This window comes from Phaethon aethereus (assembly GCF_964289735.1).
Source record: "Phaethon aethereus genome assembly, chromosome: 20".
Classification (NCBI taxonomy): domain Eukaryota; kingdom Metazoa; phylum Chordata; class Aves; order Phaethontiformes; family Phaethontidae; genus Phaethon; species Phaethon aethereus.
This window is the reverse complement of record NC_138596.1, coordinates 7,876,873-7,903,141: the sequence shown is the minus strand read 5'-3', so window position 1 is coordinate 7,903,141 and position 26,269 is coordinate 7,876,873. Positions and strand designations below refer to the sequence as shown.

Below are 26,269 nucleotides of genomic sequence, written 5' to 3'. Positions count from 1 at the left end.
TAGCTGGTTACCATCTTCTTGAGGTTCTGGCATTGCCCGTTTACAAGCAGGAAGGCAAAGAGGGGCCAGGAGAGGATACCTCCTTCCAGACTTAGACACGTGCCTAATATGCAGTGCTTAGTTTCTAGTGTATATTGCTATTCAGCTTTTTCACAAAAGAAACCTGTGGTTTCCCTGTATCGGAAGCTGTGGGTAAATCCCTACTATTTTACAACACCACAGAGAAGCCCCAGGGCTGGCTGTGCCTCTGTTATATTTTTAAAGCAGCAGCAAACAGCATGCTTTTCTCTGAGCACAGCTGCCTTTCTAATGGTGGACCGTGAAAGACTGCTGCAGAACTGAGAGGTTCCGAGATTCACTAGCTATTGCTGACCTACAAGTATTGCCTGAAAGCCATGGGATGATGCCATGTCTAAGGAAATAATGAAATACAGCACCATTATCAAATGAAAAATAAGAACAGTACTATTTCCAAGGAGTTTTGCATCGACTAGATAGACAATAGAAGTATATCCATGTGCGATTGAGAGGTGTTAGACGGGTGATTTTCACCTGCCTTTTCCACGTGTTGTAGGAACCCCTCTATATAAATGAATTGTGGCTGGGTTTTCCAAGATGACTGGATTTGGAAGATCCAGCGGCGTAGGAAGATGGATACTTCAGATTGTATAAAGTACTCTGCTGCTGATCACACCAATTATATTCTCAATTCCTAATTTGCTGCTTTCTGCAGTTGATGTTGGGTGGCTCTTGTTCAAGCTTGGCTAGGATTTTTGAGAGCTAAAAGAAGTGCTGCGTGTACTGAGAGGCAGGACTAGACAGCCTGGCATCCACAAATCAGGGACATCTCTGACCCTGGTCTGTACATGGAGCGGGCATGTCCCTGAAGAGGTCAGCTAGGAATATGGAAAGCTTGATCTCAGCGAGCCATTTTATGTTGCTCTAGGATATATGTTACTGCTGAAGGCCAGTTTCCAAGCCAGTATTTCCTCTTCAAAAGGGAAGAGAATGATAGGAGCCTAAGCGGAGCAAGGATAGTGAAATTTTAAAGTATTATGACACACATACATTTAATATTACATCACATGTAAGGGAACAAGCACATATGATCGCAATATTACAAGATGAATATAGGTCCTATGACATTAAATTTAGTGCCTTGTGATTGATGATCCTTTGTTTGCAGGTTTTCTTTTATGTATATATTATTTCTGTAGGATAAGCATCTTACCAGCTGGAAGAAACATACAACTTTTTTTATTTTCTAGCATGTAATTTCTGTTTGATTCACAGCTAATAAATAGGTCATCTTGTACTTTCAAAATGCCAACATGCAGTAATTCAGTGAAATAGAGACTCTACATTAAAAAGCTGTCAACCTCAGTGCAATTTTCCTGCGCCCTACGCTCTGGAAAGATACCTTGTCACTCATGGTTCAGCTCTGTTTTCCTGAAATATCTCTTCTTCTGCATAAATAATGAATATAGTTGCATGAAAATATCTGGCACAATGTCTGTTCTTCCTCCCACTCTGAGGAGCTGCAGTACAGACTCTGTATTTATTGGTTGATCTTCCCAACAAATCTTACTGAAATCACAGGTGTGGTAATAGCGTGGCCCCCTCCCAGCTGCAGGCAGGTGTTCTCTGCTGTGCTAACCCCATCCTACCCACCTGGCTGGAAATGCTGCCTTAAAAAAAGCCTTTGCTACTTAGTACTTCTCAAAATGTAAAGGCTACACGATACAGAATAATTTAAAACACTTACTTGCTTTCAGTCTCTTTCCATTTTTAATGTGTTATGCAGGTCTCGCACAGAAAAGGTATTGGGCTGAAGCAGATCCCAATTAGTTTTTTAAAAAATTAATTCTATTCTTAAAAAAAGCTAGATATAAAAACCATCAGATTACTAAGCCTGTCTTCTGTTTCCTGTGTTCTGAAATGCAGAGTTTACTGTGTTTTTTAGGGCTTTCTACTAGTAGCCCACTAGAGGTGACATGAGGCTGGCAAAACCTGGTCCTGCACCTCTGATTTCAGCAACAAAACAGGGGAACTGGGCTGCTGCGGCACTGCTGCTAGTGACAGGGGAATGACGGCAGCCCTGTTCACTCATAGCCTTAAGGCCAGAAGGGGTCCTATGATTTTCTAGTCCAATCTGAGAAATCACGGTGCATTCAAGGGATCCCACTTTCAGAGACAATTTTCAGATGCAGTGCAGGGAAATTTCTGCAGTGCTGTTTTCCAAAATCTCTGAGTACTTATAACCCATCATCAGAGTAGACAGACAAAATTTCAAGCCAAAGATTTAATCCTGCAGGTGGTACTCACATGAATGGTTTCCTCTGACCCTAAGTTTGATAATGCAATGTGAGGCAGGGGCAATGCTGTTTCAATGAAAAACTGGACCGGCTGAAACCATGAAAAATTTGTCAGTGCCTTTTGTGGTTTTGAACTGATAGAAAGTTGAAACTTGCAAGATGTCAACCCCATAAAAATGGGAAAACTGGGGTGTGCTACCCGCCTGTGAACTGGGTTTTACAAGGGATAAAGCTGCTGAATCCTCTCAGTGAGGTCCAAAAGTAATTTAAATCTTTTCTTCTCTCTCCTTGCTCCCAATTTCTCCATCCCAGTTGTTGTTAGATGCATCAGCTGAGAAGGAAAGTTAGAGAGTGACACTAATAAGGAGGGCTCAGACGCACTAAGAGTATTAAAAGGTTAGGTCATGGTGTGTTCTATTAAATAGAATATTAATTGAATTCTTGACATCTGAGGTGAACTGTGACATGCTCATGGGATAAATATTGCATTTAACAGAGCATCATGACCTAAAGCTCTAAATACTATTGAGCATCAGTGCCAATCCTTTACAATAGAACTTAGCCTCAATCCTCGGGGTATGAATGCTCCCTTGGAGTTTTGGAAGCTTGAGTTTAAAAAACAGGTTTCACATTTCTTGTTTCGGTTCTCAGTTAAGTCCAAAATTGTTTCTTCCATCTCAAGGCTACACTCTGTCTCAGACTTTTGGTTACAGACTCTTAATACTTAGCTAGAAATGCACGTTTCAAATGCCATGCATTACAAACCTATTGGGCACGGTATAAGAAAGATTGAAAGAAAATTTCTGCACCTCCACCCCCACACCATAGAAGAGATTAAAACATTAAAAAGACCAATTAAAAATAGGGAATCTCATGGCAACATTTTCATTAACCCTCCCTAGTTCTTCTTTCTGTCTCATTAGTCATCACAGGGAGAGGCAGGATCATTTTAATTAGCAGCATTGTAAAGCTTTATTTAAGGCAACTGCCCCTCCTGCTGCTCTATGGATTACCCTGCCGGCTTATAAATACAATACCAAATCATTAACAGCCAAAACCAACACCACCGAAGGGTTTGGAAGAAAGAAGATCCACTATGGTCAATGTTTAGGGCTCTTTAACAATGTCCTTTCTCCTTATTCAGGCATAATTCAAGCGTAATATTGGGCTTTATAAAACAACTCAATATCCTCCTACTGCAAAGCCTTTTCTAGTTGAGGATACCATGTGTTCAACTTTCTTTGCCTTTGTTTTCAAGGCAGTGAAAGCACAGAACCACATCTGATAGGATAGACACGGTAGATAGGGTCACAGGTTTTCCAACGTCCCAATTTAGAATTACTTGTTAAATTCCCAAATTAAAGGGACTGCTGCACGCTAACAGCCTTGCAGGAGGGAGGGGCACAGTGAGACCCCAACCAAGGGAGGGTGGTGGAGTATTTTAGAAAGAGGTTCTTGTGAGTTTAGAATGAAAACAAAACGAGCACCCACATTTCATGAAAAGGAAATTTCTTTTTCAATCATCACTTGCTGAATTTCCCATTTTTGCAGAAGTGAGCCCAATGGGTCTGTTCTGTTAAGAAACCCTCAGCCAGTGTTTCCAGCCAGCAGTTTCCATACCTGGGAGCGCAGTCCAGAGTGCATGTCCATGCAGAAGAGCAAATTTGCTCTCCCTCACACTCATGCAACATGTGACTGACCCCACTGCAGTGCGCAGGCTTATTCTGAAACTAGTTTGAGTCACCATGTTTCAATTGCTGAATTAGATGCAAACCAAGACCTTTCACCACCTTGCAGGGTCCTGAGTCAGAGACACGTTAATGGAAACAAACAGGACAGTGTGACCGCAGATCCTAAATACCCCAACACTTGTAAAGATCTGAACGTTGACTTTCTAGCCACTGGCTATTTTGTAGTCTTGCAAATGAACAGAACGCTTTTGTTCTGGACCACACTGCAGCAGCTCTCTCTTCTGTGTCCAGCAGAATAGTGATGAAAGCATCACATTTCTTAAGTTGTAAGCGGTACAAAATGTCCTCCTTACAAAGAAATCACAACTCAGACTATTAGGATTCACCATTTAAATCTGTGGCCTACTTTCCCTGACCTAAATATGTAACTATGGACTCTTCAGTACACCTGGGTGCTGCGATCTCTAATTGTTCATCACTGTCCAGCCAAGGAAACCCAGTCTTTCCCTTGGAGCAACAAACTACTACATGCAGCAGTTCAAGCGCTGCAAGTGCTCTACCGTGGAGTTCTCATGTTGGAACCACAGTCAGGATTTGATTTTTCAAAGTAATAATATCACACAGCTGAATCACAGAATCACAAGGTTGGAAAGGACCTTCAAGATCATCAAGTCCAACCATTAATCCAGCGCCACCATGTCCCCTAAACCATGTCCTGAAGCGCCACATCCACACGTTTTTTGAACACTTCCAGAGATGGCGACTCCACCACCTCCCTGGGCAGCCTGTTCCAATGCCTGACCACTCTCTCAGTGAAGAAATTTTTCCTAATATCCAATCTAAACCTCCCTTGGCGCAACTTGAGGCCATTTCCTCTTGTCCTATCACTAGTTACTTGGGAGAAGAAGCTAGCTGAGAGTTTGAGATATCTTCTTTGCTGCTGGGTGCCAAGTTGCATTAAGGTATACTAGCCACCTAATTCTTCCATTTTATTGTTTGACATGACAAAAAGAAAATCAGACCAGTGGACAAAAACTCTTAACGTTGAAGTCTGAAAACACAAAGTGCAGTTATCTCCCCCTGAAAGTAAGCTTGCCCTGACTTCACTTGGAGCACTAAGCAGAATGTGGAGATATCAGCATCTTCAAAAAATGTGCATATTCCTCAGGAAAGGTTTAAAAATGACTAGGTATGCTTGACTTTACCTACTGAACTACTCTTTAAGTAATAACAAAAAGGAAGACCGTAATGATGTATTACTGAATGATTAACGTATTGCTACACAGAGTTTATTTCATATTAAGTCAAGATCTGTATGTGTGGAGGTTTGCAGGGAGAGGTGATATCTCTTATGGAACTAACTGCTACATGTCAGACTGTTGCAAATATAAGTGAATTACAAATAAATAAAATATTTCCACTTAAAAAAAAAAGGCGGGGGGGAAGAAACAGCTAAGTTCCAGTTTGGGACTGACCAGCCCCTCTGCCCCATTTCAGCGCACCCCTGCTCAGACAGACTGGGCAGGTCGCAGACCTGAGCTACTGTCACTAAATTCTCATCGTCAAAACTGGGGGAGGCTTACAGAGGCCAGCGCCTGAGCAGGAGAGCTGCAGCTTCAAGGGATGTCAGTCTCCAGAGATCATGGATGCTAAACTCACTTAAAACCAGACAGTGACGAATAGTCTGAGTAACAGTCATTGTAAAAGTTTATATAGGAGTTGCTTTGTTTTCTATTTATAGCTGTACTGTATTTTTCTTGTAATACATTTTTAATGACTTATAAGGCCTAGTTATTTATTCTCCTGAAGCCAAATACTTTCTCACCCTGATAATGCAAGCGAATGAGCTTTACACAGAAATGCTGCATGGGAGATGGCTGGATCTGCTCCCTGCACTGGCAGCAGGCTTGGGGATGCTCCACGGCTCTTGGGAGTCTCACGGCACCCAAGGCACTGATGCAGCAGATGCCCCAAGAATGCAGCTCCTCGCTGCCTCTCTGCAGAGGGACTGCCTGTGGAGGGCCCTCCCTGGGACACAATATTTCCAAATTATTAATAACTCTATCTGCACGCAAGGGAGTCTCTCTTTATTTTGCTCTGTATTTCCTAACCCAGCATTAGTTAAAAAACAACTCCCAAACCTGCAGTGCCATGTAGGCAGTGCCCCCGTCCATCTGTGCTGAAAAGTTAAGTAGCATGAACAACAAGCCAAACAAAAGCAGAAGATGGGACACTTCGAAATGGCAGGTTTTTGCATGAAATATAATTAATCTGCTAAACCAGCATCCATCCCTAAGCACAAATGCTGATTGCCTCATGATGAATCTAACCAGAATGGTATTCACTCTACTGTTTTTTCTAAGTTGTTATGTACCCAATATTTTCTTTTGACTCTTCTTTATATTTAGATTAATAACTATGTAATCACTTCATTAGTTTATTTAGATTATGTTATTTTAGGAAATTATTGTTTAGATCAGCCTTGTCCTTCCTATCTGTCTGTGCCTTCCCAGAATTAAGTAATATCTGAGGAAACCAATTAATTGCAACTCGACCGCTGTAATGGGGTCTGCTCTACAATGTGGCAGTGTCTAATGGAGTTTTAATTTCCCCACGGCGAGTCAACGTTTGCTTAAAGAGAGAAGACTGTCAGAGGAAACCACTGCCTGAGACACGCACAGCTTCTTCCAAGTCTGTGGGACTGAACAGGCATCTTGGGGCTGCTGCTGCTTTTTTGGGTGGTAAAATTCACAGAAGGTCATAGCTGGAGCATCAAAAAGCATCCCAATTCCCACCACAGGCTGGGGTTTCCTGTGCGCTTACGGAGCACGGAGGACATAAGCCCTACATGGCTCTCAGGCTGCACCTCACAGGGGTCCTGGGTGCTAAAATGAACTCGTCACCCAGGGAAGGTTTGACAGCCCTTTTTCAATGCATGACCTTCCTTAGAAAATGTTAACTGTCCTGGGTCCTCGCTATGCAGTTGCACCAGCAAGTCCTTGTCATGGGCCCATTGAGGTGGGGGGCTGTCAAAAACATAAGTCTCATGCCCAAGGAACCTGCTATACCTATGGAACTTGTGTCACACATAGGTCAGCAGCATTTATAAGGAGGTTTTTTCCATTAATTGGATTGTTCAGAGTATTTAGAAGTTATGTTTGGGATTCTGGAGGGAGGCAAAGCACCCAGAGCCCTTTGAAACGCGCCGGTCCCTCCCTTGCTCAGGCCTTCGGCATCTTTGCAAACCTCAGCCTACGCACTGTTGATTTTGCTTGGCGAACGCTGACAAACTTCGAAAGTCGGCCTGCCTTTCCCAGCCTTCTGACAGCTTAAAAGATTTGAAACAAAGCTACATTATGATGCAACCAATTTCAGCAGCATCTGATTAACAAAAAGGAGGCCACAGCTACCTGACAGCAGCCAGTGGTTATCTTTTATTTCTAAAAGAAACTGATGGCCTCAAACATTCATACATGTATTTATTTTTTTGTTTAAATGTCTCATTTCCAGGGTTTTTTTGGATCGTGTGGGGAAATAAAGTTTTGCAATTCTTCTTCTCATAATAAGTCTGTCCAAAAATGATGTTGCTCGTTGTGTTGAAAGATGGTTTCATTTTCTACTCAAAATTGGTATGAAAAATTTGCCTTGCCAAATGAACATTGTATACTGAACTTGTCAAATCCTCTCTCCTGACACAAATAAAAGATAACATTGGGTGGCAGCATGTAAAACAGCACTGACAAGACAGCTAGGATGGAAGAAAAGAAATGCATATTTTTCTCTTTCTCTCTTCCTAGAAGGGTAGGGGAAAGATCCAGGCAAGCAGATGCTGGCGTGTTACAACCAAAAATACATCATCTAAAGACTTAACAACCCATTTCAGTGCGGGTTTTAAGAGGAACATAAGCGATTCCATTTCTGATTAGCAAAATCATGACAAAAGTCTCGACTTTTTTCCAGGCAACCAGGAAAGCTGCTAAGTAGGAAGAGTCGCTGGATGAAAGGGGTATTCAGTTAAAAGGTCACAACTCTGTTGTGCAGGCTGGAAGGACTACTTATAGCACTGCTGAAAATTATTCCAAGTATATTTAAAAATAAATAAGGTAATGATAGTACTTTCATTAGATCTGCAGTCACACCATGTAAGTGAATTCTTTTTCCCTATTAAAATTGTTGATTGAAGGCTGTTAGCTACTTATCAGACCAAAATTACATTTCTTCTCTCCTAGGGGTTGCCTCTGTTAAAAATCACAACAACTGCCTAGTTAGTAACAAGAAAAGACTCCTAAAACTGCAGTTTCGGGTTGGGGGGGAGGAATATAAGCATGAAACACAGATTGCACCTTCAAATCCCTGATGGCATCACGCTTCTTTGTTCTGCTAAGAAAAATTAACCTCAATCTCGGCTCAAGGTCCCCCGATTGATTATCATAGTCATTTAAATACTGTAATCTCATTTTCAGCATCAGGGAAAGGGAGCGAAAAGAAGAAAAAGAGAAAGAGGTGGGGAAGCGAGGGGGAGCGAAAGAGAAAACAGAATAAATTATCTGACAAAAGCAAAAAGGGCCTTTCTGCTTACGGAGCCTATTTCAGATCCTTCCACTTGATTGGAAAAGTTGATGAAGTTTAAATGAAGCAGAATTAGAGGCTCAGGCCACTGAGTATTGACAGGGGCCCATGGAAGAATGTGCAATTCAATAGGCCTGATTTCTGTGGAAAACAGGGGAAAGGCCTAAATGGTATAATCTTCAATCAAATCTAACATCGACACTGACAAGGCAGGGTAATGAGATAGGCCAGATCAGGCATGTTGGTTAAAGAAATTAATCCCTCTCGCTGCACCAAGAGTTCAGCTTTGATGCCTATTGTACAGACCCCCGTCCCAGCCTATCTAAATGCTAACTAACTGCGAGTGTGATCTGGGACTGTGCTTTTCATTGCTGGGGCTAATCTGATAACAATTTTAGCTCCCTGATTATGGCTGCAGAGGTAGCACGGCAGCCGCTTGCCGTGGCACCGTGGAGAGGGAGGAGAGGGGCGACGGATGCAGCCGTGCCGGTGCGGGGAAACTGGCATTTCGGCGTGTATTCGTGCTTTAACAACCGTAATACATGGTAATTAGCGTAGTTACAGTCACCTCCTGACCAGCTGATTGGTGTCTCCTGGGAACCACCGAAGGGGCCGGGCAGCGAGCAGGAGGGTGATGGAGAGAGCAAATGTAAAGGGACGTTGGGAAGTTGAAAAGCGTGCTGCAAACAAAGGGGCTCTTCCACCTGGGTGAGCAGCCCGAAGCTTGCAATTAAAACCATCTTTATTTTTCAGGCTAGTTTGCTCTCCACTAAGCAATACAAGGTTTGCTGTGTTTGCTCTTCTGACCAACCGCCCCCCCCCCCGCCCCTGCCTGGGAATTACACTATTATTTTTAATCAGGTTTCACTTGTAAGATTTTTAGACAGAAAAAAGCCTGTTGGTTTGCTTAAAAAATCAAACTATAGATATTTCCCCTGATATTGAAGTTTTCTTAAAGGCTGCTGTTGGAAATCTAATAATACGGTCCTACTTTCATTTCTCTATGCTACTTCAAATAAATGTGAGCAGAAAAGTCAGTGTAATTTATTTTATCAAGTACAAATGGTTAAAAAGAAAATATCCTCAGAAATGCAGGTTCTGTCTAATCTGTACAACGTGAGCAGCCAAGCAAGAACAAAACAATCCCTGCAAGATGACAACAGCTTCTCAAATTCAATAATTAAGCATAAGAGCATCTCTAAGAATTTGCATGGAAAGCAATCTGCCCTTGGGGAAAGTGTGGCTAAAAACTTGCAAAAATGCGGAACTGAAAATCTTGGTCCCTGTGATCGCCGTGAACGTGCTTCGTTTGCTCTATATCCTGCTAGGCAGCACTCAAAAAGAGGGGAAATGATTGCAGCAAAGGTTTAAAAATGAAGAGCTTTTCGCCTTTTCTTTGGGCAGCTGCCCACCAGTTGCCTGCCCAATGCCCTCCTGCCCAGGGCAGTCCTTACCGAGCCTCTGCCAGCTTTTCCTCCTACGCTCAGGACTTTTTCTTGTGCTTCTTCCAGAGGAGGAGGGATATTTATTGTTAGTGAAGTGGAAAGCTGAGGATGGAGAGGAAATAGGGCAGAGATATTCCTGTGCTCTTACAAGTTTTAGCTGGGTCTCTGGCGCTCTCTCAGCCTGCTGGGTTCAGTGTCTCTGGAGAAGGGTTTGTGGGTAAGGGCACGTTATTGGAACTTGGAATATCCCTGACCTTCTGCGTGGTGTCTTGGAGTTGAATTAATCTGAAAATCATCTCTTGGCTTAATGTAGTTTGGGGCCAATGCATAAACTGGTGTTGGCTCTCCCCCAAAGTTTCTTAAATTTTTCAGAGAAGAAAGCCTGAGTTTTAGGTTCATCATAAAAATTTATAGCCTGCTGCAGCTCTGGAGGCACTGTGAGTGCATGGACCCATTTGTGACCTTTTTTCATTTTATTTTTTCCTCTTCTGACTATATTCTCTCTTCCTTTAGCTTAATTTCTGCTTTTACATCACCAACAACTCAGGCAAGAGGCTGTACAGATGTTCTCTGCTATGACAACGCTGCTATTAGGGTCATAATGCAACAACTCGGTCTAATGGTTATTATTGTGCTGGCTGACTTCAATAATGCACTTTTAAATCAAAGGGCCTTTGAAGCTTTATTTCCATTGTATTAGATAAATAAACATAGAAGATTTTCAGGAACATAAAAGGCATTCACCTTGTAATGTTTCTGGGCTTATTAGTCTCACAAATTTGCATTGTTTTGTTCACATAAAGGATCAAAATGCCCTTTTGCTTGCTTTTACATACTGCGTGCCGATCTTGGGGGCGAGCAGCTATGAACGCCCGGTGCTGCTGGTGCCGTCCCTCTGCCTGCTGAATCACAGCTGGCAGTTTGCAGCCTAAGTCCTGCCTTCAAATAATCAGGAGAAAAACCCACTACTTTTATTCATGCAGAATGTTTACTTGCCTCTTGGAAATGCCTTATTTATTTCAGTGGTGTCTGTGCAAAATATGGGAGGGCACTAAAGCTCATAAGTAGTTTAATTTTTAGTGTACCAAATAATTAATTTAAAATCTTAAATGAATTCATGCTGAGAAGAAAACCCTTAGAAGTCAGAGCATTGGCAAGACAAAGCTCAGAACCAAACCTAATGATTATTTGACTAACCAGCCCTTCATTAGTTTATTTCTCTAATGAATTATTGAGCTCTACTGTGTAGACGTTTCAGAACACATTTTTGAAAGCACACTGGCCTTAGATTGCAAAAATATAATAGTAGTAGTGATATAATAATAATAGTAATAAGCACACAAAATGCTGCATAAACACTAATTAATCCTCAGCGTCCCCAAGCAGCAAGCGCAGAAGGCAGGATGCTCAGCACATGTAGTGATTTGAGGTAAATAGTATAATTAATACCAAATAAAAGACAACTTATTCAAAATAGGGCTCACAGTACTTGTGACTACTCTGCTCTGTGTTACAGGGTTATTCACCTGAGACAAACCAAAATCTAGTCCCTGATCAAGTTTTCAATAGACACATTGATTCCAAACAGCTGAGAGCAGGTATTAGGACAGGGAACAGAGTTATTTAAATCAACAAAGCTGAGGGAAGTTATCTAAATGCTTGTGGAAGATGCTTTGCAGGGTGGTGATGCTGTCAGCAGAGTTTTCCACACCTGGGTCTCTTGGTCAACATAGAAGCAGCTGTGAGATGTTGGCTGTGGCTGAACCCCCAGATCACCTGAGGAGACCAGAGGTGTGCTGTGTGAGACCACAGGGACCTGCGCTGTCTCGATTCGCTTGGAGAGTAGGTGCTGTGTGGAGAGGAAATTATTTTGGTCTCTGTCAGTCCCCTCTGTCATGCAGACGCTACACCTGCATGGTTTCCAATAGCTCATACAGCCGCTCCCTGAGCATCCAGTGATGGGTATGTTTTTAAGGAAGCCTTTATTTTATCACCTTCCCTTCCCGCACAGATTAGCGGTCCTTGCACAAAGGTGGATGAGGGTTACAAAGGTGAGTGGTGCCTCCTGGCTCTGCCCTGAGAAAAGGCTTGGTGAGGTGGGAGCATCATTCCAGGTTTGCCTTGGCTCCTTGCTACACCAGTGCTGGGAGAGTGGAAGAAGAAAAGTGGATTTGGAGAGAAGGTTTTTAAAAAAAAAAGGAAAAAAAAAAAGCAAGGTGAGGGCTAAAGGGTCAAAGATTGACCACAACATTCAGCTACAAAAGCCCTGTTACAGCCACAATGTAGGTCTATTAATAAAAACTTCAACTCCAGAGTGATGGAAAACCAGCCCTTTCAGTAATTAGTGTTGCAAGAGATGTTTGAGATGCATGCAGTTTGCAACTCAAAGTTGTAACATCCTTTTTCACACCATGCATTTGTCCCTATTTGTCTCTTGCATAATTAGAGCTTTTTTTTTCATGATGTGACACAATTTTAATTTGATAAAATGCTACTACTTCCTTTTGTTAGCTGTCCTTTCTATGGATTGCTCCAGAAACCAAAATGAGCTTGCAACAACTCTGAGCAGTGCCTTGCTCTGTGTGTGACAAGTCAGATGGCTCAGAAATACTTTGTGATAAGGCTCAATAGGCACAAAAGGAAAAAGAAAAATGTGGTGAGTGATTTCTGCCTTTACTTGGTACCCATGTAGCGAATGGAGTCCCATGGCCACCCGGCTGGTGCCCTGCCATCACCCACACTGAGCTGCTCTCCCTGGGCGTGGAGCAGGCTCACGTCCCCTTCCTCCACTAAAAAAGAGTAATTCAGCCTCCCTGGCCTAGTTAATCCTTCCTCTGCTGGGATTGACAAAACCAAGGCTATCAGTGTGCCAATTCCTGTGGTTTTGCGACTTGTTTTGATCATATAGTCTTCCTCTGGAGACTGTAGCTGCTGAAATATTATCGCCTGAGTCCTGTAGCTTTTGTTCAATCTTATTTGGAAAAAATAAAGAATTCTAGCCCTCGGGGCTGGAGAGAAAAACTTAGGAAAATGAACCCTAAATGGTCTGGCATTCAGACCAATAAAAAGAGCCTGGCATCAGTTGTCATGTAAATAACAACCTTTTAAAACAAATATCACACATTCCAGTAGTGCTGAAAACTTCTGTTTGTTAACTCCGGTTCTCCTGCAGCCTGGATCACTGGGATTGAGCCCTGGCCGCCAGCCTTTCCCGGCCTGCAAAGCACCATCACCATCCTCTTCCTCCTCAGAACTGCCGGTTCTGAAACAACTTTTTAATGTTGAGAGATGCAGCTGGGGCTCTGAGGCGAGTTGGATGCCTCTCAGCTCTGAAGGTGTGTCATGGAGAGCAGTTCCCCGCTTTCTGCATGTCCCCTGGCCATACTTTGACAGGTAAGAGGATACTTTGGCATGTGGGTCTGGCACTTGGGATTTCCCGTTCACCTTCGCACCCAGGAGTATGTCCAATGCCAGGGACTGGCAGCACAATGACTTTGGCAGCGGTATGTTGAGCTTTATGGCATGTTACCCAAAAGATGTTAATATAAATGTAACCAAACTGGTGTGGGCCACTTTTTCTGCAGTGCATGTCAGGTGTGCTGGGGGTTAAGTGTGGCGAAGTCTTGTTGCCTGCACAGAGCTGGTTTATTTTTGTAATGCAGCAGTTTTCAGTAAGTTTGCACTGAGAAAAGTGCTTGACTAAGTCTTTTACTGGTAAAAACAAAGAAACCAAAAATGCTTTGCTCAGATTTTTACTGGCATCAGTAGATGAAATATTTTCCTGTTTTATGCATCAAGCAAATATATATTGATAAACTAAATTAATTCCTTGATTAATTAAAACACATCATACACTCATACATTCATCCCTAGAAATCTTTATGTGAAAAGATGATGATTTTAATCTGTGATAGCCAGCGTGTGTGGACGCATGCTGGTGGGAGGACGGGGCTGGGCAGAGCTGAGGCAGGAGGGTCAGCCAGAAACACAGGCTGTGCAGTGGTCTCCGTCTGGATACGTGATGCCTCATTTAGAAGATAAGCGAGAGAACTGGAAGAGAAAGTAGGGGATCCTGTTGTTAGCTGCTGCAAAGTAGGAGGTCTCTCACACTTGCTCTAAGGCTTTGGGGACCGAGTGCTCGTTGGAGGAAGATTGGGCAGCAAGTGTCCCATCCATAATAACTGGGCTTCAGGTTCTTCTGTATTTGCTGTCCTGTGAACCTTAATGACAGCTGTTGGAGCTCTGCGTTCCTCAGTGCCCTCCCACAGCTGCCAGAAGCACTCGTCTAAGCTGCAGTTGTCTCAAAACCTTTTTTCCCTTTCTTCTAAGCCATCTTTGTGTCCTTGGTTTTCAGGTGGCACCACACAGCATGAGGGTTGGGAGCTGCTGGCCATCCCCCTTGGCAGCTCTTTACAAAATGCTGGGTCTCCAGAGCTCTCCCAGAGGGGGAAAAGATAGCAGACTGCAGTTGGAAGCATGAAGAAGAGATGTGGCAGAGGGCTGACGCTGTGTGTATGCCACTACCGGTGCATGCACTGGCAAGCAGGACTGACTGAGTGCCAGTGCTTACCCAGTAAACTGCCATCACCTCCTGGCAGTGGGGGACACATTGGTAAATTCAGCATTCAGTGGGGCATGATGCAATGTGGGAAGGTAGTTGGCAGGGGGTCATTGGTTTGCTGTACAAACTTTATGACCTCCTTTACTGAGGTGTAATAGCCACTGATTCCAAGAGTAAAGGCATCCCAATTAATAGCCCAGTTACTTCATGTTAAAGAATTGCATCAGGTGGATGCAGCTCTCTTTACATCCCTACCAGCTGGCTTACTGTGAAGGAAATCCTCCTGCAAGGAAGCCCTGAGAGAAGTTGTCCATAATGCTAAAATTTACACTACTTTTTCTCAAAGCTTGCTCAAATTTTAGTTTCACCTGGCCAGATAGCAGAAATCCAGATTGAGTCTTATTAAAACATCCCATGGTTTGTAACTGCTCAGAAATCCTGCTGCCAGGATGCTCTGCAACAGTTATGTTGAGAAAAAAATCAAGCCCTAAAGCTGGGGCTGAGCAAACTGCTGGACCCGAGGGGAAGAAGACATCAACTGAGCTCTAGTGACAGACAGCGCTGGGCCGAATGCTCCTGTCCAGACAGGTAAAACTCCCACATAAATCAACATAATCTTAATGACCACATATAATCTAATTACAACATATACGCTATAGGAGAAGGGCTGCCATTCATAGGATTACCCCAGTGTTATAGTCATAGACCTGGGATTTACAGCGCAGGGGGGTGGTTTATTTGTATTGCATTTTAAGGAATGTAAACGCATCATGAAAATAAGCAGGATCAACCCAACCCCTGCAATTATGCCTTAGCATACCTTAAGTGCCATATAATTACATATTCTTCTGATTCATATTCAGGCATCACCTAAAAATGTATTTACTAGCATGCTTTTCTTAGAAAGGCAGAAACAGTTTGGAGGGATGGGGAAGATGCAGGGCTGCCTCCTCTTCCTCCTGAGGAGGTTCCTGGCACTTCCAGAACAGATCGGGATGCCCTGCCTACCTCTGGCCATACCAGCTTTTTCTGAGGGGGCAGATAGGAGAGGAAATCTCACCCCATTTCCACTTCTAAGCCAAGATGCTGCCATTTCCTATCAAACGTACAGGATCCAGAGAAAAGAAAATAGAAGTTTAGGATTTTGAAAAGGTGAAGCTGTGTTTGGGTTATGATGCAAAACCTACTTTTTTTTTTTCTTTGCCTTCCTGATATAATGTCCAAATTGATTTTTAGAGTTTCATGGCGGGGGGGTGGGGATGAATAAATATGTTCAATGTTGGAAGACTCAAATTTTCTGTGATATTCAAAATTCCAAAATTTTATGACCGACATCCAAGCCTGCCGGTGCCGGGGTACGATTGCCAATGGAACTCAAGACCGCAACTACCGCAGCGGTTTAACTGCCACCGCTGTCTGCTGTGGGAAAAACACGGCTTTTGAGCAGAGCTGGCTGCCCTCAGCAGGAGAAGAGAAGAAAGTGCGGCTAGCCAAGCCGCCGGGTGCCCGGGGCTGCAGCCGCCGTCCCTCTGCAGCCTCAGGGCAAGGATCCTGGCCCCCGAGCACTTCGGGGGGGCTCGGGACCGGGCCAGTGGCATGTCCCCCGTGGGGACTGGGACCGGGAAGGGCTGCTCGGGGCACGGAGCTGTTCTGCGAGTGCCATCCAGGGGACGAGGGCTGTACTTCAGCTGCTGCTCGGGGCGAGGGGGGGCTTAAAGTGTGCCTTTCTGTGCTTGTGGGTGTTGATAAGGAGGAGGCAACCGAAGTGAGGTGCTTGAAGCTTTCTAAAGCCCACCCAGAGCTCAGGCTGTCCACAGGACGGGGATACAAGTGGAATTGGTCAGATGAGAAGTGCCAGGAGTTTATGAAGTGACCGTAACCTCCACAGCCGGTCTAAACCCCTAATTTAGGCGGGTAGAGTTAGTGTTCCACCCCCAGGACCCCTCTGCTGGGGGGGAGGCAGAGAGCCGCCCCAGTGACACCTCAGTCCCTGTCCCGCAGCGTTCCTCAAACCGTGGGGCTATTGCTCGAAAAAACGCCCGAGCCTCGGGGGGAAAAACCATCCCACACTGCCGCCAGTCACCACCCCGGGGCTACCGGGCGCTTAACGGTGATAAAACACGAAGGAGCAGCGATGAAACACATTTTTCCCTCCCTGTCATATAAATTATGGGGGGACACGACTGTTTTTAACTGTTGTCACCCTCCAGGTGCTTTAACGGAAAACTTTTTTCCGCTGTGTGGCTGCGGCGGCCCGGGACTACCGCGGGGACCGGCGCTAGGATGGAGGGACGCGAGTGGCCGGGCAGGGGTGGCGGTGAGAGACCGGAGGCGCCGGGGCTCACCTTGAGGATGCGCGGGTTGCGGAGCATGCTGTCCCGGGCCACCCCCAGCCGCTCGTTCTCGCTGCCCGGCTCCACCTCAGCCAGGGTCAGCGGCCGCCGCGGAGGCACCACGTCGCCGCCCGCCATGTCGCCGCTGGGGCCGGCAGGATCTCGCCGTGGAGCTGCAGCTCCGACCCGTGAGCGTGAAGCGGCGGTGCTCCGTATCCTAGCAACCGCTCTGCCACGCCGTCGGTCCGTCGCTTTGATGGGTCCGGCGGGAACTGCTTCCGCTGGGAGGAGACGGGCCGAGGGGGAACGGAGAGTCCGGTAGGAGGGTGCCGGGGGGGGTGTCGTTGCGGGCGGACGCGGTGGGAGCGCGTGGGGAGTGGAAGTGTGGCGGGAGGCCTCGGGCGGGATCGTTATCCCCGCGGGGGTGGGCCGACGTGCTCTCCCGGGACGGAGAGAGGGAGCGGGCCGATGCTACCGAGAGGTATGTGGCTGCTCTGGCTGCTTCCCTCGCCCTCGGCAGTCCCGGAGAGAGGCGGAGGGTAACGGCGAGCCGGCCGGTGGATGGGACGTGCGGCGGCGCAGGGGGTGCCGTGTGGCCCTGCCCCACGGCCTGATCGCAGGCGTGCCCGCGGGCTCGGCTTGTGGCCCGCGGCCTAGCTTTGTTAGCACGGTGCTGGGCTGAGCTGTGTGGTAGCGCGTGGTTTGGTGTCTGTCCCCAGAGATTTTGGGGCAGCCGGTTCCCGGTGCTGGTGCGGAGGGAATGTCTAGTACCGGTCAGCCCAGCTGTGTGTGGGATGTGAAATTCAAGGTCTTGGGTTTCAGAGATGACGGATGTTGTTTTGTAAGTGTTTTTTACGTGTTGACCGCAGAAAACGTGCTAAAAAGTACTTCCTGTCTGCTCTGTGTAACTCCGGTTTTCAGAAACAGACTTGTTCGAGTTACAGAGTCGGTTGGAGCTGGTCTTGGCTAGGCTTGGGCCTGCCTCAACGTGGGCAAAGCCAGTCAGAAGCTTCTAATTAGAGAACTTGGATTTTAGTAATGATTAGTTTAATATTTCATTATTACTTTTAGCTTGTTGCTGTTTCAGTGCTGAAAACCGTGGAATATAGCAGTCTGTCATTGCTTAATTATTCAAAATCAACTTAAAGCAAATAATTATTAAAGTGTATCTTTGTTGTTTCAGAAAGGCAATTGTAAGGCTGAATACAGCTGTGATGCACATCTGTTTGACGAAGAAAGCGTCACTTTTTCATAGTCGCTTTGCAAAATTAGCTGGCTTGAGAAGTAAGTATCTTTATTATATGTTTATAAGAAAATATCAAGTAGTTCCATAGCAATTTTATGGTTTGAGTTTTTGTTGGTTTTTTTACTGATTAACAGTGTGTAAATAAATATATACACTATATAAACATAGATTATAGCACTGTAGTAAAACTTACATCTTTTATTTAAGGTAAGAAAAATATGACAGAAAAAGCAAGTGCAGATGACTTTCAAGTTCAGGAGTTTCTGAAGAAGAAAAAGAAGAAGAAGAAGAGAAAACACAAGGAATACAGTGAGAAACATGAAAATGATGAAAGAGAAAGTGTGCAAAATGCAGAGCTTAGCCATGCTTCTCCACTGCTGTTTGAAGATCAAGCAGCACAGAGTGGTGAAGGCTGTAAAAAGAAGAAAAAAAAAAAAACCCACAAGAGGGAGAAGGAACAGTCTTCATTAGATAATTCTTGTGTAGAACTGGAATATGAAATTAGCAATGAAACTGGAATGGATGCTTCCCAAAAGAAAAAGAAAAAAAAGAAGCGGAAGTATAACCATAGTACAGATGAGAAAAGTGATGTGACTTGTGTCACAATAAGTCAGCATAGCACTGATAGTTGTCAGGAGGTTGATGCTGATTACGTTCATTTAAAACCGTCTGTTAAGAAGAAAAGAAAAGAGAAATTGCCTGAACAGGATGAGGTACATGAGCTGCCTACCTCAGAAACATGCTATAAAAATGACGAGGAGAGATCAAAAAAGAAAAAGAAGAAAAGAAAAGAGAAATTGCCTGAACAGGATGAGGTACATGAGCTGCCTACCTCAGAAACATGCTATAAAAATGACGAGGAGAGATCAAAAAAGAAAAAGAAGAAAAGAAAAGAGAAATTGCCTGAACAGGATGAGGTACATGAGCTGCCTACCTCAGAAACATGCTATAAAAATGACGAGGAGAGATCAAAAAAGAAAAAGAAGAAAAGAAAAGAGAAATTGCCTGAACAGGATGAGGTACATGAGCTGCCTACCTCAGAAACATGCTATAAAAATGACGAGGAGAGATCAAAAAAGAAGAAAAGAAAAGAGAAATTGCCTGAACAGGATGAGGTACATGAGCTGCCTACCTCAGAAACATGCTATAAAAATGACGAGGAGAGATCAAAAAAGAAAAAGAAGAAAAGAAGCAGAAGTATCCAAGATATGCAGGAAGACACAGATGTAACTGTTGGCCAGTCACTGTTGTCATCTCCAGAGCAAAACAGGCCAGAGGAAGACACAGTCTTGCCATTACCTACAGAAGAGGGTGGTGCAGCAACACCCCAGCAATGGCATGAAGATGGTAACTGCGATGCTTCTCCTGCCAGGAATGAAGACTCTACAGATGTATCTGCAAATTTTTCTAAGCCGACTAAAGCAGCTGATCGATCTTCTCGAAAAACTGCAGTGCGTGCTAGAAAGGCAATAAAAAGCAGTGCTTTTGTCATGGAAGACAGCTCTTCTGAATCTGATGTAATGTAAGTTTAGGTTTTGTTTGTAGTTTTGTTTTTTATTTCCAGCCCCTCACCCTCCCGAGTTTCTATCACATTATTTGGGTCCCAGAATTTTCTTCAGTCTGTTTTCCTATGTATTTTTAAAAACAAGTTCAAAAACCTTTATAGTATGTTGAGATGTTATTGAGACCTACTTTAAGAGCTTAGTTATCTTGTGACGATACAATGAAAATTTGTAAGAATATACTACCATTGCCTTCAACACAGAATATTTTCTCCTATTTAAAGATTGTAGGTATAGAAATAATTTATGTGCAAGAAATTCGTATTTAGTAAAAAAAAAAAAGGGAGGGGAAAGGGATTTAATTTGTTAAATTTGGTATTTATAGTGAACATACACATTTTTACCAAGCAACTAGTAAGGTCTGTGCAAACAAATGCTCATATAAGTAGCTCTTGATGCTTTTACAGCATCTAGAACCCACAATAAGAGCACTAGTAAGAGACAGATGGAAAAGTTCTGTGTTGCCAGTGGTAGCAAGAGACGCTATTTCTTCTGTATGTCCATGTGTGAGAGTGTTGTGGGAAATGTGTGGATTTTAAAAACTTAAGCAAGCTCTTTGAATACTGTAAGTATAGAAATTTGATAATAGATTACATCTATGTTAAAAGGCTGGAAATACAAGTGGGTAGATGTGTGAAGTATTCCTTGTTCTGTAATGAATGTGTTCATTTTTTTAATGGTAGAGATACTAACAAAATCTGTTTTGAAGCTCGAGTGGTGTATTTAATTTTATGCCTCTTTTTTTTAATATCAGGACACCAGAACCCTCGGCATCAAATAGGAAGGAGAACCAGAATAGTTCCTCTACTGAAATAGTAGCCTCTGATGAGCTTACTCTGGATGATGAAGAGTGCCTGGACTCTACCATGTCTTCAGTCGTGGATTTGGATACTGCAAAAAAAGAATTGGAAGAGTTTATTCCTCATGTGAGGAATATATCAGACAGTTCAATCAGGAAGATGGCTGGAAGAGACCTAGCGAGGTTTAAACAGTTTAAAAAACAAGGTGAGTCTTCCAAAATATCGTTGCAGTGAGGAAGGACTGTGCAGCTGTGCTAATGTTTTGACAGAGGGAAAAATAGTTTTTGTATCATGTCTGTCACATCCATGGAGTCTGTCTCACGTCATTCCAATGGACATATTTTCTGTTTCTCTGCTTCATAGCATCTACTTACTCATTGTTAAATTCCAGTCCAAAGTGTATGTGTAAATTACCGGCTCCCAACTCTTGTTTTGTCTCTTTTCAGTTTTCTTTTTTTCACCATGTGAATTTGTTGATCTTTCATTACACATTTGCTAAACCTGAAATGTAATGTACAAGAGATGGTACTTGAAGTTTGCTATCTCTCTTTTTTTTTTTTTTTTTTTAGTTTTTTAAAATAAAACTTGCTGTCTATTTTAGGTATTGCTGTCAAGTTTGGCAGATTTTCCCAGAAGGAAAATGATCAAATCCGGAAAAATATTGAAGAGTTCTTATCGATTACTGGAATAGACAGTGCTGAAAAACTCCTGTTCACCTCAAGGTTTCCAGAAGATAAAGAAACTATTAGCCGCCTAAAAGTAGAACATCTCTTTTGTGAAAAACTTTGTAAGTATTTAAGTTCCTTCTCAAATAGCTGAATGTTACATTCCACAACCTGGTGATATCACAATGTATTTTCTAACATAATTTTTTATTGAAAAGCGCTAATGTTGATAAATTTGGCAAAAAAGGAGCATGATGCTGAGATGATGTAGTTAATAGTCTGTACGGCATACTGTTCTTACTATCTTTTATCGGGTATGAAGAGCTTAGATATTAAAATATCATCATGACCAACACCACTTATAGACTTTCAAACTTGCATTTGGGTTTTATGGCTGCAGGTGCATTATTTGCTAGGCTATAATTAAGCATAATGACTTCTTAATGGGAGGTGTGATTAAGTCCTGTCTAAAATTGTCATCTGTTCTTAGAGCACATAAGTATGTGTCAGGTTCAGGACTTGAGTGAGAGCCCATAAATAGGTGGCAGGTTTAGGACTGAGCGATGGCAGAAACTGCAAGAAATTAGGTCGTTAGCCAAAGTAGTTAGTTTTCCAAGACTTGAGGAAAACAAAATTTTTACGGCTAAGATTCTGTGTGCAGGAAGAGCATTGCTTTTCTTCCACTTTACTCATTTTGTTGGGCTTTTCTTGGCTAGAAAACATCCACGTTTCATATGGCAAATGTACTCATTTTGTAACATCTCTGATGCATCTACTCAGTGCACTTTCTCGGTGTCTTTTCCTTCTGTGTTTGTTCTGTATCGTTAGCATAGGCAAGACAGAGTAAATGACAACCTGTAATGGATTTGGATAGTAGTATTTATTTAAGGATCAATGAGGCTACAGTTTTGTTCCTCCTTGATTATTTCACACACTCAGCCATTCCCCCTGCAGTGTCACATTGGCCTGATGTTGACTTCCCTTCCAATCTGGGAGATTGCTCCTGGTCTGGGAAAATTGGGCAGAAAGTCATGTCAGTGTTACGCGAGTTGCTTGCAGTCACCTCTCCTGGGCATTGCTGACCAAGATTGTTAATGTGTCCTAGGTATTGGTGTCTCTGGATCTTTCCCCACTTCAAGGATCTTTCCTTCAGACAAGGCCTTCACTGTTTTTGCTGGATGCCCCCAGTCCCCACTTTTCCATTGAACTAGTCCATATGCAGAAGCACAATCTCTCTTCAGCCTCCTGATTGGTGGCTGTCTCATGTCTCTCTGCTAATAGGAGTATTCAGTGTGTTACTACATTTGATCCAGATGTTATCAAAATTTGCATCCAGTCCATACAATTTGTAGCTAGTAACAGGTTTGTGCTTGAGAGTTCAAAAATTCCATTTTCAGTATTCACCCACACGTACGCACACATGTACACAATTATTTACCAGCTGTCAGCATTCATAATCTTAGCACGGTCATAACAATTACATCTTTAAAACTCCTGAGGTGATTCCCTTCAGACTACTTCCTGTGCAGTTACTGAAGTTGTTGTAGAGTACGTTCTCCTGAATGGAGAGAATCTATTGTTGACAGCATGGTTATGAAAATGTATATTGATGGGTTTTGTTTTTGTTTTGCTCTGGCTTTTTTTAAAGTGGCCTCACTGGTGTGAGAAATGTTTCTTAAAAATGAACCATTTACCTTCTAGCTGAAGGCATACCACGGCCCTGGAGGCTGATATATTATCGAGCAAGGAAGATCTTTGACCCAAACAATTATAAAGGGAGGTGAGTAATTTGAAAGAGTTTCTGAATGCTAATATGAGCCTCTAATGCTTATTTGTACATTAAAAATGGATATAAATGAAGATCATCTCTCCCATTTGTGCCAGTTACTGTGACTTAATTGACAATTCATTTTTCTGACTAGTCATTATCAATTCCTCTGTTCTAAAATGTGACTTGAAATGGTAGTGGTGAATAACATTGAAACGCTGGTAAAGATTACAGCTCTCTTAAGATATTAGAATGGTTTGAATTTACAGCTGAAGATGTGCCTATTTCCTCAACTAGGTATACTAAGGAAGAGAAAGAGAAATTAAAAAAGTATCATGCTCTGCATGGCAATGATTGGAAGAAGATTTCTGAGATGATGTCCCGTTCTAACCTCTCAGTTGCTATGAAATACTCTGAAATCAAGTCAGGTACATGGAACAAATGCAACTCTTTATTAAATAGAACTGTCATCTAAATAGATGCTTTCAGGGGGAGGACAGGAGGAATTTGTCAACCAGGTTTTAAAAGACAGAAACTAGGGATCAGTGCTATTTTTTAGTCATTAGGCTGAACTCCTCACTCAAGTCTGGTACGCAGAAGAGTTTCTGGGAAGTGTGTTTGGTCCTGTAAATAAGAATAATGCAAAGTGAAGCATTTGCTATTTTGCCTCTTTTGGTAATAATTTATGATACATTATGCCTTAACCTTATATTTCAATTTTAGCTATTAATTATGGTCCTTGGTCAAAGGAAGAGACCCAGAAGCTAATGCGTGCAGTGGAGGAGGTGATTAGGAAAAGAATGGAAATGGAAGATGCAGATTCTCTTTCATCATCATCAAAGTCACATAGAGATCTTTCAATTGACCGTGAGAAACTGTACCAGAAATTACCATGGACTGAGATTGAAGCTAAAGTGGGAACTCGATATTGGAGACAATGTAAACAGAAATGGTAAGGTTTTGCCTTTACTATATTGAGATATACTAAATTGAGCTAGTAAAATGTGTTCTGGGGTGTATTTAACTCCATTCCACAAAAGTGTTTGTAACAGGATGATGACTGTTCGGTGAGAGAGGTAATAAATAGGTTGTAGACTACAGAAGAGGTGTTGCAAATGTGTCTGAGACAAATAACTCCTTGCTAGCTGTGGTGAGTTTTCTTCTGCTGTGATAGTGAAGCCTGATTTCTGCTTCTCAAGACACTTCCTTTTGATGCTTGGAATTTCTTGAAATGATAGAAACCTTTTTTGTGTGTTTTCAAAGGACTACAATTTTAACAAACAAGATGACCAAAGGGCAGCAGTTGTATAGGGGAGCGAAAGGATTACAGGCCAAGATCAACCTCATTAAAAGGTATAGTTCAGAGTTACTGGAATTTTTTTTTATCTCTTGCTGTTCCGAGCTGCGTTCATAAAAGCTTGCAGGGTGAGAACAGCATGCCTGCAGTTTCATACCGGTTTCACAACCACTCTTTCTTTGGATGAAATGTTCTGTGACTTCTGACTGGGGGAGCCGTGAGAATAATTGCATTATTTCTTGAATTCTGCCTACAAACTGCTTCTGTATTATATTCACAGGTTGCATGAAATGAAAGTGGAGGATGCTTATGAAGTAAACTGGGAAGAACTCAGTAATACTATTGGGTAAACCTTTTTTCCTCTTTTTTATGGATACAAAAGGTAGTTGAAGCAGATAGTCTAAAAATTCCAAAAAGAAATCAAAGTTCTTAGACCTCTGCAACTATAGAAAATGTCATTTAGTTTGGTAACATACAGGTGTATATACTTGCTTAGTACTGAGCAATAAACCATGCCTATAGGCTGTGAAACTTATTTTTAACCACTTCAGGCAATACACCCTTACTGTATTCATAGCGCATTCTGTGTACTGGAACTGTGTTATGCCGTCTGTGCTAAATCTTTGATAAAAGACTTTTCTAGGTGTTAATCAACACATAGGAAAAAGGGATAATTAATGTGTAATACAATGTAACACAAAGCAAAGTGGCAAATACGAAACTACCGGTACTGTGAATGCTATGCTTTCTCTATGGTGCTTTTTTTTCTTTTTCTTTTTCCACATACTTTCGTTTTCATTTACTGTTTTGTTTCACTAAACATATAATACATATGTACGATGGCATGGTTTAAGTTCTTACCTTCAAGGGGAACTGTTATCTTGAAAAACTGTTTTAATTAGGATTTGAAATCTATCCTTTCTACCTAAAGCTAAGATATTGTTTGACTGGTGTGAATGGATAACACGGTAACAACTAAGCTTTGTAAGGGTTCCATGCACCACTAATTCTTTGAAATCTTCTCTTTTCAGAGATGTACCTAAAGCCTATGTTCAAGCAAAATTTTATAAGCTAAAAGTCTCCTGTGTCCCTTTTTGGCAAAAAAAGACTTTTTCTGGTCAGTATCCCAGCTGTTTTTATATACTCCTTAAGGTATTTGTTTGAATCAAAGAGGATACATATGTTCAATGCTTTCTTAGTTAGCTTTCCCCTAAGTAAATTGGCTAGAATCTCCGGCTTTATACTTATTTTACTAAATGCTTTTTTAATAACAGTTTACTTTCAATAACATCTTCATGCAGTGCTTATCAACCTCTTTAATACCTGGGCTTTACAAGTTTTATGACTGTGCTTTTTTTAGTTTATCTTTGCATGTATATGTGTCTGATATACCCTGCAGCCACTATGATTACTACGGAACAGTGAGATTTTTTGCATTTAACACTGGCAAAATAACTGCTATCTGTGAGATCCTGTTTCCCCCCAGGCATCCAGTTCCCCTACATATCCAAATTAAGACTGCTTTTTTTTTTCTTTTTTTCAAAGAAATTATTGATTATCTTTTTGAAGAGAAACTTCCAGAACTTGAAGAAAAGTTAAAAAAAAGGAAAGGGAAACACCTTAGTTCTGACAATTCAACAGCCAGGCAACAGAAAAAAGCTTTCCGACTCAGTGACATTTTTGACTCCAGTGAAGAGAGTGATTGACTGCCTTGAAGACAATTCCTAGTCTGCGTATTTAACTACAAAATGGATCTGGTTGAAAGTGGGTGCAGATCAAGAACTGCAGGTACACAGGCCATCTGACAATGGAGAAAGTAAAGATATGCCGGTCTGATTTTCTTGTTTCATATTGAAGATTGAGGTAAATACAGTTTTTGTGCCACCTTTTATTACTTAATTTAGCTTTGGTTTTAGAAGTCTTCTAAGCATGCAAGCTGCTTTCTGAATGTCTCAAAGATAGTATTTTTCCACTGCTTTGTTTTCTGTGGAGTTAAAAGCTGCTGTTTACCCTTTGT

The 26,269-nt window shown here is 42.5% G+C and overlaps 2 protein-coding genes across 2 annotated transcripts in view; one reads left to right on the top strand and one right to left on the bottom strand.

Annotated features, from left to right (window-relative positions):
• CFAP77 (cilia and flagella associated protein 77) overlaps nucleotides 1-17,052 on the bottom strand; it is a gene marked incomplete at both ends in the record, with an annotated part of 61,390 nt that extends 44,338 nt beyond the window's left edge. Inside the window, one exon of the mRNA XM_082008872.1 lies at nucleotides 16,927-17,052. Coding sequence (XP_081864998.1) covers nucleotides 16,927-17,052 — 126 coding nt within the window. The remainder of the gene's footprint in view (nucleotides 1-16,926) is intronic.
• Nucleotides 17,053-17,364: 312 nt separating this feature from the next.
• Nucleotides 17,365-25,958, top strand: TTF1 (transcription termination factor 1; the record flags this gene model as incomplete). The annotated part of the gene is made up of 12 exons (XM_082008862.1): nucleotides 17,365-17,395; nucleotides 18,098-18,198; nucleotides 18,368-19,682; nucleotides 20,477-20,727; nucleotides 21,124-21,309; nucleotides 22,889-22,967; nucleotides 23,253-23,383; nucleotides 23,679-23,907; nucleotides 24,219-24,308; nucleotides 24,533-24,598; nucleotides 25,284-25,369; nucleotides 25,798-25,958. The coding sequence occupies exons 2-12, from the start codon at nucleotides 18,129-18,131 to the stop codon at nucleotides 25,956-25,958; spliced, it is 2,664 nt and encodes an 887-aa protein (XP_081864988.1). The 5' UTR covers nucleotides 17,365-17,395; nucleotides 18,098-18,128.
• Between the last annotated feature and the right edge of the window lie 311 nt (nucleotides 25,959-26,269).